The sequence below is a fragment of the Belonocnema kinseyi genome, chromosome 3 (assembly GCF_010883055.1).
Source record: "Belonocnema kinseyi isolate 2016_QV_RU_SX_M_011 chromosome 3, B_treatae_v1, whole genome shotgun sequence".
Lineage (NCBI taxonomy): Eukaryota > Metazoa > Arthropoda > Insecta > Hymenoptera > Cynipidae > Belonocnema > Belonocnema kinseyi.
The window spans coordinates 79,293,931-79,308,069 of NC_046659.1; the positions used below are offsets into that span (position 1 = coordinate 79,293,931).

General features: G+C 28.1%; 2 protein-coding genes across 13 annotated transcripts in view; one reads left to right on the forward strand and one right to left on the reverse strand.

The window, feature by feature from the left end:
* The window catches only part of LOC117170104 (centrosomal protein of 78 kDa-like), a 93,707-nt gene that overhangs the window by 71,065 nt on the left and 8,503 nt on the right, over positions 1–14,139 (reverse strand). Inside the window, exon 4 of one of the 8 annotated variants that reach the window (XR_004466716.1) lies at positions 9,552–9,852. The exons of 5 other annotated variants lie outside the window; for them this stretch is intronic. The gene's annotated coding sequence lies outside the window, so the exon portion shown is untranslated. Of the gene's footprint in view, positions 1–9,551; positions 9,853–11,727; positions 12,071–12,401; positions 13,060–14,139 lie in introns of those variants that run through there. 2 more of the 8 variants (XR_004466717.1, XR_004466713.1) reach the window with 2 other exon arrangements.
* Positions 1–14,139, forward strand: part of LOC117170102 (high affinity cAMP-specific and IBMX-insensitive 3',5'-cyclic phosphodiesterase 8) — a 44,385-nt gene that overhangs the window by 22,886 nt on the left and 7,360 nt on the right. For 2 of the 5 annotated variants that reach the window (XM_033356629.1, XM_033356632.1), the window contains 17 exons: positions 5,288–5,347; positions 5,580–5,761; positions 5,949–6,008; positions 6,240–6,309; positions 7,077–7,244; positions 7,368–7,582; positions 7,876–8,027; positions 8,227–8,348; positions 8,916–9,023; positions 9,229–9,425; positions 9,668–9,946; positions 10,190–10,316; positions 10,404–10,541; positions 11,877–12,035; positions 12,246–12,375; positions 12,449–12,516; positions 12,685–13,888. In XM_033356629.1, coding sequence (XP_033212520.1) covers positions 5,288–5,347; positions 5,580–5,761; positions 5,949–6,008; positions 6,240–6,309; positions 7,077–7,244; positions 7,368–7,582; positions 7,876–8,027; positions 8,227–8,348; positions 8,916–9,023; positions 9,229–9,425; positions 9,668–9,946; positions 10,190–10,316; positions 10,404–10,541; positions 11,877–12,035; positions 12,246–12,375; positions 12,449–12,516; positions 12,685–12,771 — 2,322 coding nt within the window. In that variant the 3' untranslated portion in view covers positions 12,772–13,888. Of the gene's footprint in view, positions 1–2,715; positions 3,747–5,287; positions 5,348–5,579; positions 5,762–5,948; positions 6,009–6,239; positions 6,310–7,076; positions 7,245–7,367; positions 7,583–7,875; positions 8,028–8,226; positions 8,349–8,915; positions 9,024–9,228; positions 9,426–9,667; positions 9,947–10,189; positions 10,317–10,403; positions 10,542–11,876; positions 12,036–12,245; positions 12,376–12,448; positions 12,517–12,684; positions 13,889–14,139 lie in introns of those variants that run through there. The other 3 variants (XM_033356630.1, XM_033356631.1, XM_033356633.1) reach the window with 3 other exon arrangements.

The following is a 14,139-nucleotide window of genomic DNA, read 5'->3' on the forward strand; positions in this document are numbered from 1 at the left end:
TCTGGGGTTGTTTCTCGAAACATGGGTTTGGGAGATTGCACCTATTCACCTACATAACAAGATGAGAATTGAAAGCAAACTGAATGTTAAATCAAAAAGCAAAATCAAGCTCTTCTTAATATTTTGACACCAATATCATGTCGATACACCTTACCGACTGCGAGTAAAGCCACCCACGCTTTAACTTGACAGACTGTACATGAAAATGGGAAATAGTAACTCAATACTGAGGGATTGCTTTGATTTCATGAACTTTATATGCGATACCTGTTTTTAAATATAATTGCACAATTTTATATTTCGGCACAAAAACAATACTATTTTTTTTTTTAAATAAATAATTTGCCTTTTAAATGCCTTACAAAATATGGAAAATACATTAACAGTGAACCATCCTGATTTTATTAATATTTTGTTTTAAGTTTTGAACTCTGTTTTATTTAAATAACACAATTGAAAATAATTAAATCCCTACTCTGAATTTCAGGAACCTACTTACTCAATATTACAAAATTAATCATTTTTACTCAATATGGATTAGGGCTGGAATTATTTTTTCTGTGTGAATAATTTCTTTTTGGATAATTAGTCTCCTGTTTCTACTTGGGTTTTTGGGATACTGTTTTTCTTTAAAGAAATTCTAAAATTATTTTTAGTCTCATGTTTTATTTTCTTGAAATTATCATATTTTTTTTATTGAAATTACATTCTTATTTATACCACATTGTGATTTTTCTATATAAAAATGAAAAATGGTGAAATAATACTTAAGGACTGCTATGATTTTCGGAACTTGATATGCGATACATGGTTCAAAATATAATAACTCCATTTAATATTTCGCCACAAAATGTATCATTTTTCAATAAAGGATTTGTCTCTTAAATGCTTCACAACAAAACATGGTAAATACAACAATAGTGAACCAGCCTGATTTTACTGATATTTTATTATTACTTTGTAATATGAATCAGGGTTGAATTGCTTGGGCTTTCGGAAAACTGTTCGAGAAAAATTCTTAAATTATGTTCAGTCTTTTTATAGTTTTTAAAAATTATAATCTCTTGTTTTCATATAAAATACATTTTTATTAGTAAAATACATATAATTATTTCAAAATTTGATTTTACTTGAATAGAATGATTAATTAAAATGATTAATTAATTTGGGAAAAATTTTCGGTACGAATAAAAGTTTTTTAAATATTTACAGCTTCCTTTGTTTCTAAGTAGGCTTATGGGATATTAGTCGCATTCTTTTAGTTTCCGAACATTATAATCTTCTGTTTTCATAGAAAATACATTTTTATTTATACCACATTGACTTTTTCGATGTACAAATTAACAATTGTAACTTAATACTAAGAGATTGCTATATGATTTCTTTAAATTTGATATGCGATTTACATATGGTTAGAAATCAAATTACATTATTTAATAGTTCGGCACAAAAACTTTCATTTTTTAAATAAAGAATTTGCCTCTTAACTGTTTCATGATATATGGTAAATACATCAAATGTGAACAGTGCTGATTTTCTATTCGTATGTTGTTAGTAAGTTTTATACTATATTTTGTTTAAATACCTCGAATTATTGAAAATAATTAAACCTCTGATCTGAATTTTCGCAACCTATTAACCCATTATCACAAAAGCACTCATTTTTACGCAATATGAATGAGGTTTGGAAAAACAATTTTTGTTTTTTTTAATTTTGCAGTTTCTTTTTCTTCTACTTGGGTCTCTGAGATAACGTTGTTTCTTAAGGAAATTCTGAAACTATTATTAATCTAACTTTTTCGTTTTTTTGAAATTATAATATTCTGTTTTCATAGAAAATGCATCTTTATTTATGCCACATTATCATTTTCTCAATGAAAAATTTTCCTGTTAAATTCTCCATAAAATATGGCAAACGCAGCAATAGTGGACCACCTTTCTTTTTTAAATATTTAAAAATTAGTTTTGCACTATATTTTATTTGGATTTTAACATTAAATTAAAATAATTGAATCCCTAATATGAATTTCAAGACCCATACACTTAATATCGCATAAGTATTCATTTTTACGCAAAACGAATGAGGTTAATATAAAAAAATGTTTGTGCGAATAATAGTTTTTTAAATATTTGCAGTTTCTTTTTTTTCTACTTGGGCTTTTGGGATACTGTTGTTCTTAGAATGAGCTTTCAGTCTCTTTTTTTAGTTGACTAAGATTAAAATCTTCTGTTTTTATAGAAAATACATTTTGATATGCGGTACATGTTTCTGAATATAATTGCACAATTTAATAATTTGACAGTATACGCAGCTATCATTTTTGCAGTCAAGAATTTTTCTGTTCTTATCAAAATATGGTAAATCTACCAATAGTAGACCACCTTTCATTTTTTTAAATTTTGTTATCAGTTTTACATTATATGTGTAGTTCCTTAAACTTATAATCTTTTATTTGAATAGAAATAACATTTTTATTATGCAACATTTTCTTTTCTTTATAAAAATAGAAAAATGTAAATATGTTCAGGCATTGTTCTGATATTCTCAACTTGATGTGTGATACAACTTTTAAATATAATTGCCCAATTCAGTATTCTGGTACGAAACTAATTTTGAGTAATGAATTTCCGTGGTAAATGACCACCATTATTCCATTGGTATTTTGTTATTAATTTTTCCAATTTTTATGTTTTTTAAGTAACATGAATAATTGAAAATAATTTAAATTCCTTATCTGAATTTCAGAAATCTATTCTCCTTTAATCACAAAGTACTTATTTTGACGCAATATCATTTATATCAAGAGACAGCTTGGGTCTGAATAGTTCCAGAAAATATGAATCATGTTCTATATGTAACATTTTCATCTACTGCGATAAGGAAACACGTCACAAGCATTACTAATGAATTTTTGTATCTTAAGATCACGATCTTGATATCCGATTATTGTTGTCTATCAGCAATCAGTATCGTTTCGGTCACCTTTTCCGCAAGAGTACGCATTTCTCGCGAATCAGAATTGCGTTGTATATCTTAAGTTGCACAAAAATAAAAATCACGTCTAAATAATGAATTAGAGAATATTAAGGAGTATCTGACATTTCTCATTGAGGGGATAAAGTGAAATAAGTGTATTAATATTACGCACAATGTGATGAACATGTGCATGTATATGCATAGGTTATCGTATGCAGGTCAATATATTATACACGGTCACGTTTTCAGTAGATAGATATGTAAAGTTCAAGTTATATTAGATAAAGGTAAAAAACAGAATGTAAACATTTTTCATGTTATACCTTTACTTGTGAAGAAAACATTTAATAATAGTGGCTTTAGTTTTAAAAAGTAATAAGAATGCATTGTTTCTAACATCAAACTAAAAAAAATTATTTAATTTGAATTTATAGTTATGAGGATATGCATTGATAGAGATAGATTTTTAGTATAAGTTTAGAATTGCACAATGCGAGTTGGATGTGTCATTTAGAGTAAAAATAAGGTGTGTTACGTCGTAAGAAGTATAATGTATGGTGGAGAAATGTGTGATACGAAACGATTAACGCATCCCAAATTGTTTATTTCGGGTCCCACTGGAAGTGACGACGCTTGCGCTAATGAGCAACAAACTGATTCTTGGTTTACAAGTTTTCTTAGACTATTCTGTAGACGAATGCGTAAAGAATGGCCTGCAAATATTGATAAGAGTCTTGTCAAGGAAACTTCTACATTATTTTTATCTGGGGTACGTTTAAAAATGTTGAGTATCATAGTGGAAATCAACTAGTTCTTGTTTAAAATTTTATCGCATTTCCCGCCTCGCTTTACACGAAAAGTCTTTACGATCATTACATGTAACTTTATTGCTACATTTATGATATTTGCGGTATATGCACGATATTGGTATATGATCTTTTTAAAACATGGTAAATATAATATTTTTTAATTTTTAGGCATGATATATTTTAGTTATCTATGAGCATACTGAACTCTAGAATTTATAAGCATTAAAAAAATTTATTAGGCTTTCGTAAAAATGATTTGTTTATAGAATACAACGGGAATCATAAATTGTCTTATTTGCTCATAAAAAAATAGTATTTTATTTATTTCGTTAATTTTGTTTTCGAGAAATCCTTTTATTTATAGCTTCCCAGACCCCTAAAATTATATATTTGTTTGGGGGTAATAATAATATTCGGTCTAGAAGAAAGTGGAATGTGTTGCCTAATTCAGCTGCCTATATAAAAACGGATGTAACAATGATTTTAAGTTCCTAATAAATAGTTAGAATATGTTCCTTTTCTATACTTACGCTCAGAAAATTTTTGATTTGAATCAAAAAAATTCTTTTTTTGATAAAGGGTGAAATAAATATTTGATTTATCGAAACAAATATTTGTTTGATTAAAACTCAACTTTTTTTATTCAAACACACCATTGTTATTAAGTCGAACACATTTCATTTGAATCAAACAAATTCTAGCTTTAATATGAGGACAAATAAATGTTTAATTCAAACGAACATTTTTCAGAGTGATAAGTCTTTAGAAAAATGGTCGAATGCTTTTCGATTGCTCAGTTCACTCAAATGTTGTAGATTTTTAGTTTTGTTTAAAATTATTGGTGTTTTTTGTGCTTATAGTAAAGTTTTTTATTAATTTTGTAGGATAAGGATTTAGTCTTAATGTCGCCAAAAAATTAAATATTGGCTTTCCTTTCCTCATCTACACTTACGAAAACTCTACATGGTTTGGATACTTTTTTCTTTGTTATGCGTTTAAATTTAATAATGAAAAATATTAAATACCTAACAAAATATATTTAACAAATATTTACACTTCCAATTAAACTAAAATCCTCCTTTTCAGTCAGTAATCTGACTCTAGATAAGTGATTCATTACGACTATTATTGACAGAATAGAATTTCTCGAATTTAAAAGCACTCGAAATTTTCTCTTTTGTTTCAATTTTCGTTTGTTTTCTATATCCTCTAATTATGTTTGACATATTTTCTATAAGGTAAATGTACATTTATTTATATAATAATGAAAAACAAAATACGCCCAGAAAAAAGTGAAAGTGAAAGATAAGAAATAGGCGTCGTAAAAATATTGCTACTATATTATTTAATGATTTTTGTTCAGTCGTATGTCTTTTGCAGAAGAAAATTATTGTTTTTTATTTATAAAATACATAAATTTTCGTTATAAAGACTTAATGTTTATTCTCTACCTAAAAATATTATCTATTATTAATAATAAGTTATCATTTTTGTTTTACAGATAGGACCTCAAGATGTTAATCCTAACTGGCTGAGCTCTAATATACCCGATACTGTTAGGGTACAGTTATAAAATATGTTACGTTTTCATGGTTTTTAATTTATATTGATCTATATATTTATATTGACCTATATAACAATATAAAGTTGTGATTAGAGTTTTTAAAGGCGTAAAAATGCCATTAATTAAAAAACCATGTAATTTAAAAGAAAATTTAATATAGAAAAAATAATAATAAAGGTAATGACTTTTTGACAAAAATTCATAAAAATAAATACTATTGATTTTACAGGTTTTATTAGTATTCGGAAAGGAAGATCAGCAGTTAGAGGTTCTTGCTTCAGTAGCAAGAAAAATAAACTGGCATGTCTCGATTGCAAAAAATTTAGACACTGCAGTCCAGATGTTCCAAAATCAATTTCACGATTTAGTGATAATTGATCACAGAGGATTACATGGTCAAGAAACTTGCAGGTTTGCAAAATTCTTATTTGAATGAAATGTATATTTTTTAATTAAACCTTTAATATACATATTATTCACGCCTAAGCTATACATAATCCTCTCACATTTTAAAATTATTCTTTTTTACAATTACCCACATTATTCTACTTTTTTCAAATAGAATATAAATTTTTTTTTATTTTTAATGTTTATTCAGGGCCCTCAGGAGCACAAATTGCCATCCTAGTTCTGTTATCATAGCACTGGTAAAAAAGTCGTGAGTAAGATTAATTAATTGCAGAGTGTAAGAAATTGACTTGCACTTTCTGCATTGTGTGTACTTTCTGTATTGTGTGACTTGTAAATTTTGTGTAATTTGAATTTACCTCACAAATTACGGTCTTAAACAGTTGTAATACTGAATCTATTTTTACATTATTGCAACTTAAATTAGAAGATTATTCTGAATTAATTGCAGTTTGTATTAAATTTGAACGAATTTTTCTAGATTTTTCAAGATTGCAGATGAGAAGGAAGGAATTTCTGCTGTACGTTTATTGGACGTTGGATTTACTAGAGTACGTGGACACTAGTATTTTTATGCTTAAATTTTCTTCTTGCTAAAAAAAATCAATATTTAATTTTTTTCAATATTTGAATCTTGCATATTAAAGTTCGTAATTGTTCTTAATCTAATAACAGAAAATAAGACTGCTTCAATGTTTTGCAATCCTGAAAGTACTTATAAATTAGGAATTTGGTTTATTACACAATAATAGAAAAAAGTATTGCACACCATTTTTATTCATAAATAGAAAAATCTGTTTATTTCAATCGTGAAATCTTCACAGTATTTATATGAATAACGCACTATTTTTGTATTCACAAATAGAAAATAAGTTTTCATTTCGATCTTGAAACCTGATCAGTATGTATTTTAGTTTTCAGTTTTTAAATTTAAAAATAGACGTCTTTAATTGAATATTGAAATCTGCACATTATTTCTATTTGTTAATCAAAAGTACATTTTTGTTTAATCTTGCACATTACTTCTTATAAAAAAATTTATTTTGAAACATCTACATCAAAAGTAAGGACTTCATGCTTTTAAACAATAAACAGAGTGCTTTAATGCAAGAGACTGTGCGAGAATAATATTGACACATGCGCACTTCGAAACACACTTATTTTACGCATCGACGCAATGGACGCGCATGCGCATTTCAGAAGTAATGAAACTTTTCACACTCCTTTAGAAACTTTGCACACTGCTTTAGAAACTCTTTAGAAACATTAATCAATTAAATATCAGTGATAAAAAATAATTCGTTTTGTTTAATTTTAGGCCCTTATGGAGTGCTCCCATAACAAGATATTAGTAAATGAACTCTTAGAAATATATACAAGTGCGATCAGGCCAAAAACTCAACTCGCCGCCGCGCATGCGCTCTACTTAGCAGTTGACAGATGTAGGGATATGGTTCATGTAACAAATGAGCAACATATCTTGCAGGTAGTTTTTTTTCTGATTTTCAAAAACAAATTTTAACTTACAAATACATCGATCAATTAGGAGTTCAATCAAATCATTAGATTTTATAAATCATCAATAAATGCATACATTTTATGTTTCTAGTTTGCAAACAAAGTCAGTGAAAAATTACTGGGATACAAAATGGAAGAATTGGTTGGAACATGCCTAGCTGAGATTATAACGTGCGAACATTTTGTTTTAATGGATCAACAATTACAAAGGGGTCGTGAATTCGAAGGAAACATGAATTGTATAAGAAAAACTAAGGACACGATTACCATAAATTGTAGGATAATACCATTCTGTGCATATGGAAGGTGAATAGAAATGTTTAGAACCACTTATATTTTCTTCATGAACTTAGCAAAACTTTTATGGTTTGTTTAATATCTATATCCCCACTTTATACATTTTTGTCTAAATTTTATTAGTAATAAAAAAAAACCTATTCAGAAGATCGACTCTATACTTTTATATTTATTTACTAATTTATATACTACTTTTCCACCGTAAATATTCTTTCTCACTCTTCTAAGAACATCTTTTTAAAATTTTCAATACTTATAATAATTTCTTATCAGCTACTACCAAAATAAAATTTTTGTTCTAGAAAACCAACGCATTACATTTACGTGCACGACACAACATATTTGTTGGAAAATTTAGGATTAGGACCTACACACATGGGATTTCATCAAAATCCTAGAGAAGAGAAATCCTTAAGAAGAGGCTCTTTTGATGTCAAATCTCTCGGAAGCGACAGTAAAATATCTTTATAAATTAAATTTTTAATTTTTTAAAATAATTTTTAATTTTTTTTGTTTGTGCATTTTTCGTTTCCTTTTTAAAATCACTATCTTTTTCATCAAAAAAATAATAATTTTTTGCACATTATGTATATTAGTGAAAGTAAAATAACTGAAGTGCACTTATCAAACTTGCATGCTTTAATATTTAACAGCACAGAGGCGAGGTAGTTTGGCAAAATTGAATTTAGAAGCACCAATCACAAAAGTCATGATTCTGCTAAACAATGCCATGTCAGAAGCAACGAATCCAGAAGTCGCTATGCAAATAGACAAAGTATGTAAAAATTCTAAGCAAAGTAAATTTTTTAAATTACAAAATTCAAGTTCCAATAATTTTAATAATTTTGGTTTAAAAAAAGAATGTTTATTTTTTTCATTGAACTTATTGAAGGCATTTTGCCAGTTTTTCTAAAAGCTATTTCATGATTTTAAATTACCATGAATATAATTAACATTTTTTTTAATTTACCAATTTTTTCTCTTTAATAAGAAGCTGAATCTGTAAATAAAATATTTAGAAATTTTTTTAATACTTATTTTCCAGATTTCTTTGAATATGAAGTTAATAATAATATTAAAAACCGTGACAGAGGGTGCGAATTGTACAACGACCTTAGCGCTCGGACTTAGGCTACCTGGTAGGCAAGAGAGGGGATAACACGTTGCTACAGAGTTGATTGGAAATGACATCAGCTTCAAAATTATTTGTCCAATTAACTCTCCCAGTGCCCACGCGTTATCCCTTCTCTTGCCAACTGGGCGGCCTGTATCAGAGCGCTAAGGTCATTGTGCAATCCACACGCTCAATTTTCGACGATTATTGCATTTTTTTTGGTTTAAGGCAATTGAGACACTCAAAAGTACCGAATTATATGCACCAGTTATGAAGGAAGACACCAAAATAGTTCATGATCCTGTGACGTCAGACTTAATTGGAGCTTTGATTTCTGTACGAGTGATTATGTTCGTCATCAATTACTTATCTTTTTCCTAATTTCAGTCTTGTTTTCTCGGAGTAATTCCATTTATTTTTAAACCTTGAAATCTAATCTTGTCTTTCATACTAAGGAACAGAAATGCCTACTGATGTTTTTATTGTTAAAAAAAAAAAAAAAAAAAACTGCTTTACAAATATTTTTGATTTTAATTTTAAGGCACCTCAATATAAAGATTGTCGAAAATCATCGCATGATTCTACTGGCAGAATATCAACAGTCAAGCTTTTTTCTCATGGAAATATCAAGACGCAAGCCAAAACTTTACGGGCTCCTCACGAAATAGACGAATTACTTGATATGTGTATGGATTGGGATTTCGATATTTTCAAATTGGAGGTTTTGTCTGGCATGAGGTTTGTGTAAACTTAAGAACAAGAAATAATTAAATACATACATTATTAATTTATAATTTAATGTTTGGCTTTTCATATTTAAAAAAATCTATGTTTTGAATAAGTTCCATGGATAAAATTGATTTCTTTTTTCGTATAAAGATCACAAAATAATGCACTATTTAAAAACTAATAAACCAGCATATAATTTAAAATAACATTTTTTGCAAGTTTTATATTTTTTTTGTACTATCTGATTTCAGACCTTTGGTTTTCTTAGGATTAACAATTATGAATCAGTATCAGGTGGCCGCCGAGCTTGGTTGTGATGAAAGGACACTGCAAAATTGGTTAACGGTAATAGAAGCCAATTATAGGTCAGAAAATAGTTATCACAATTCTTCCCATGCAGCTGACGTATTACAGGCTATATCAAAATACATGAAATCTGAAAGATTAAAACCAATTTTAAATCCTTTGGATGAAGCAGCAGCTCTCCTGGCTGCTGCTGCTCATGATCTTGATCATCCCGGAAGATCAAGGTGATATTCTTTTAATTTTTTAATAATAAACGTTTTTCTATTTTAAACTTTCGGTAGATTAATCAGAAAGAATTGCTCAAATAAATCAAAATTTTAAAAAAATATTTGGTTGGATGAAATTTCTTTTCTGGGTAGATTTTGGATGGGTGATTTGATCCTACTTGGAAAATGGGAGCTTTTTTTAATTAATATAAGGTAAAAAAGGGGGACAAAACTCGATAATACTTTCTTTGTTTTGCACAGCCAGTTTCTTTGTAATTCGAATAATAAATTGGCGATTTTATACAACGATCTTACGGTTCTGGAATCCCATCATGCATCACTGACATTCAAATTGACATTGTCAGATGAAAATGTTAATATTTTCAAGGTAAGGTCGAATATGTAATTTTTCACTTTTTCTTTAATAGTTTTAGTTTAATTTTATTGTTTACGAAGTGTTTTCATCGAACTTTAGAATTTAGAGAGAGAAGATTACAAAATGTTGAGGCAAAATATTATAGATATGATTCTTGCGACTGAAATGACAAAACATTTTGAGCATCTAGCAAAATTCGTCAATGTCTGCAGCACTAGAGGAGATACACAGTCTGAGGTACCAAACAATAAATTTAAAATATTGTTTTTTTTTATCATTTATGAATTTGACGAGTTTTTTAAATGAGTTTTTAAGGAGAGGTTGCAGTAAATTTTTTATTGTTAAATTTAGAAGCTTATTAATTATTGTCTTAGATAAATAATTAACAATTGTTTTAGATAGCGATAAGGACATTGGATAAAGCAGTATAAATGTGAAATTCGCTCTCCAAAGGCCGAAGCATATAACTCTTTTTGCACTTTTTACTGAAAATAGATATGAATTTTTTCTGTGATTACTAAAATAATGTTTAGATCGACTATTATTTCAATGTTTAGTAAGAAAAAAATTCAGAAAAATTCAGAATCTGAATTCCCATTAATACGCGAAATTTCATCCATCAAAAATTCTACTAAATATTAGAAAAAAAAAAAAAGCAAAATCGATTCTTTTTTAATCGACTTAGAAGAATTTAATGAAAGTGTATTGAGAAGATTTAAAAAGAAAAGGAAAGAAAGAGAATAATGTCCCCGTCTCTTTGACGATGCAAAACAGTGTCAACGAAGATTACTTTTATAATTCTGTTTAGATAAATAAATTTTGTTTACCAAAAAATAATAATATTAAATGAATTTATTATTATTTGCTATATTAATAAACCTATAATTAGCTTAAACAATATAAAATATTATAATCAAAATTACTCCACCGTTATGGCAGGCAAAAAAATGGAAATTTCCAAACTTTATATTCCACAAATCGAATAAAAACTATGCATGTGCACATATTTTGTAGGCAGATTAGAAGGAATTAAAATAATCGAAATTAAAGTCTGTAAGTATGAAATTAAAACGAAAAAAAAGTTTAAATTTCCAAACTTATGTTGCACATGGAGGAATAGACACTATGCAAGTGCACATATTTTGTGGACAGATTGGAGGGAATTAAAAAAATTCGAAAATGCAGCATGTGTAAGTGTGGAATTAAAAATAACCCACGAGAGGTGTTTCTACTGACCTGATTAAGAGAAATTAAAAAAGTGGAAAATATGTTCACAAAACAAGTGTCAATCGTTAATAAAATATAAAATAATTGGTTTCAGAGATAATTCTACACTTTCCTTGGGCACTTCTCTCGATGGAAAATAAACATATTAAAAAAAAAATTAAATAATGCTCACTCTTATGAAAATATTAATTTTTTCCTATTCTCTTCTTATTGGGTGGGCTACAATTTTCTTGGCACCGTCTCCTTAATTTTCGACTTTTTCATTTTTTTTTTTTTAATCAATAATTAAGCAAATTAGGTTCTCTCTGAAAAATCTTACTTATCTTTCAAAAATTTGTATTTCAGTGTTATTCAGACGTAGACATGTCTGTGCTCCTATTACCAGAAAATATCACCTTAGTAAAAAGGATGATGATCAAATGTGCAGATGTGTCAAATCCAACGCGACCCTTAAGAAGTTGTGTCGAATGGACGAGAAGAATTGCTGAAGAGTATTTCAATCAGGTAATTCTTCCACAACCTTGTGTTTTTACGAATGACTGAATTTAAAAAAAAAATTACTAACTTCAGCAGTACTTATAATTTCTATTTATAGATTTAAAGAAGCTACATTATTTAATAATGAACTCTACAATTGAAACTTTTGGAAAAGTAACACTAATTATTACACAATATCATTAAATTTTAGACAAATTAATATGCAACTTGTTTTAGACTGATGAAGAAAAGGTTAACAAATTGCCAGTAGTAATGCCCATGTTTGACAGACAAACCTGCTCTATTCCTAAATCCCAAATAGGCTTCATAGATTATATAATTACGGACCTGATTGAAGCATGGAGTGGTATGTTAATGCAAATTCGAAATAACTTTATCAACAATAATCATTTCATTAAATAAAACAACGTTGTTTACAGCATTCATCGATATGCCAGAAATGGTTGGACATATGAGGCAAAACTACGAAAGGTGGAAAGAATATCATGTAAGTAATATTTAAATAAAAATTCAGGATTCAAAACTCGGACAATTTCTGTAATCTTCTTTCTCTTCTGAAATTTACATTCTTTAATACTAGATTTAAACCAAATTTTACAGATAATCGTTTTACATTCATTACTATAAAAAAATAAATAGTTAATTTAAATTACAGGAACAAGGAATATCTTCTCTACGAGACGTGGAGCTGTTACAACAAACGCCGGAATTGGGGATTTATAAGTTACCTGGTTGTCAATAGGGATTCAGATTTAATTTTCTGTCCGTAAAACTGAGTTTTTAACTTTACTGTATAAACTACAGAAAAGCAACTATTTTAAAAGCAGTATAAATCAAATTCTCACATGCAAATTTTTGTTAAATATATATTGTAAACAATACTTATCCAATTTCAACCTTCCTTCTAAAAATAGTAAAAAAGTAACACATGGTAAAATAAAAAACAGTGATAAATTTTCTTAATTCTTTTTAAAAAGGATAAAAATCAACTACAGAAATTCAATAATCCAGTGCGTCATCTGCATTTTACCTAAAAACCAAAGGAGGTGTGGAAATCATTATTTAGCAACACTTTTTTCACATGTGTAAGAGTTTTTTATTTGTTTTCAAATCTTTTCTCTTGCCAATCAAGGATATCAATAATCGAAGGTAAATTTCAAATTTGAAGATGAGTTACATATTCACGAAAGGGAATTTTCGCTTTTTTTTTATAATGGAGCTTTTTCTGACAACAAAGTGGATTTACAACTTGAATCTTAATCATTTTAAACCATGACAATATTTTTAATCAATACACGCACAGGATTTTTATTATGTTTAATGACAATGTTGATGTAATTCAAGTGCTAATACCACATTAATTAGGCATCAATGTACAAAGATATTGAGAAGCGATGTTACTAAGTTACAAATATTTTTAAGTCTTGAGATAGTGCAAATATTCGCTACAAATTACATATGCACATCGAAGGTGTATAAAGTTACTATAGCCGTTTTATCCAGTACCAGTTAAGAAACATTCTAACCAGAAGAAATTCGATTTTGATGATCTTAATATCAAATTCTATAAATCTGCTAGATTTTATCAATTTTACCAATGATGTTATCAGACACTTATGCCTACTTTTTTCTTAACACCTAGCATTGTACCTCTAAATAATGCCACACAATAGCACATTAACTTTAAAAAATGTTTGCGCCTTTATTAATTTCAAATCAGGTATCTGTTCATCGAATATCTTACAAATTGGGAGTTATTAGTCCTATTCTAATTGCAAGCTAACCTACTAATAATAATTCTCGTTTCATTTGAATCAGGGCGTTGGTGGGTGGCAAAAAAGACTTACAAAAAAAAAAAACTTTACGTAGATAGAAGGGAATCTTGAGCACCTAAGACTAACATCCCGTAAGCTTAAGACCTACTTTTTTTGGGGGGCATTTTACCCATTTTTCATTTTCTTTTTACATTTCACCTTAGATTAATTCTTTGAAGTCTTTGTGATCTTATATAAATTAAAAAGGATACTGCTTCAAGGACCGGTTAAGATTTTGTAGTTTTAAGAAATATTTTTAAGTGGTGGTGCTGATAGCATTATCAAACCTCCGTGTT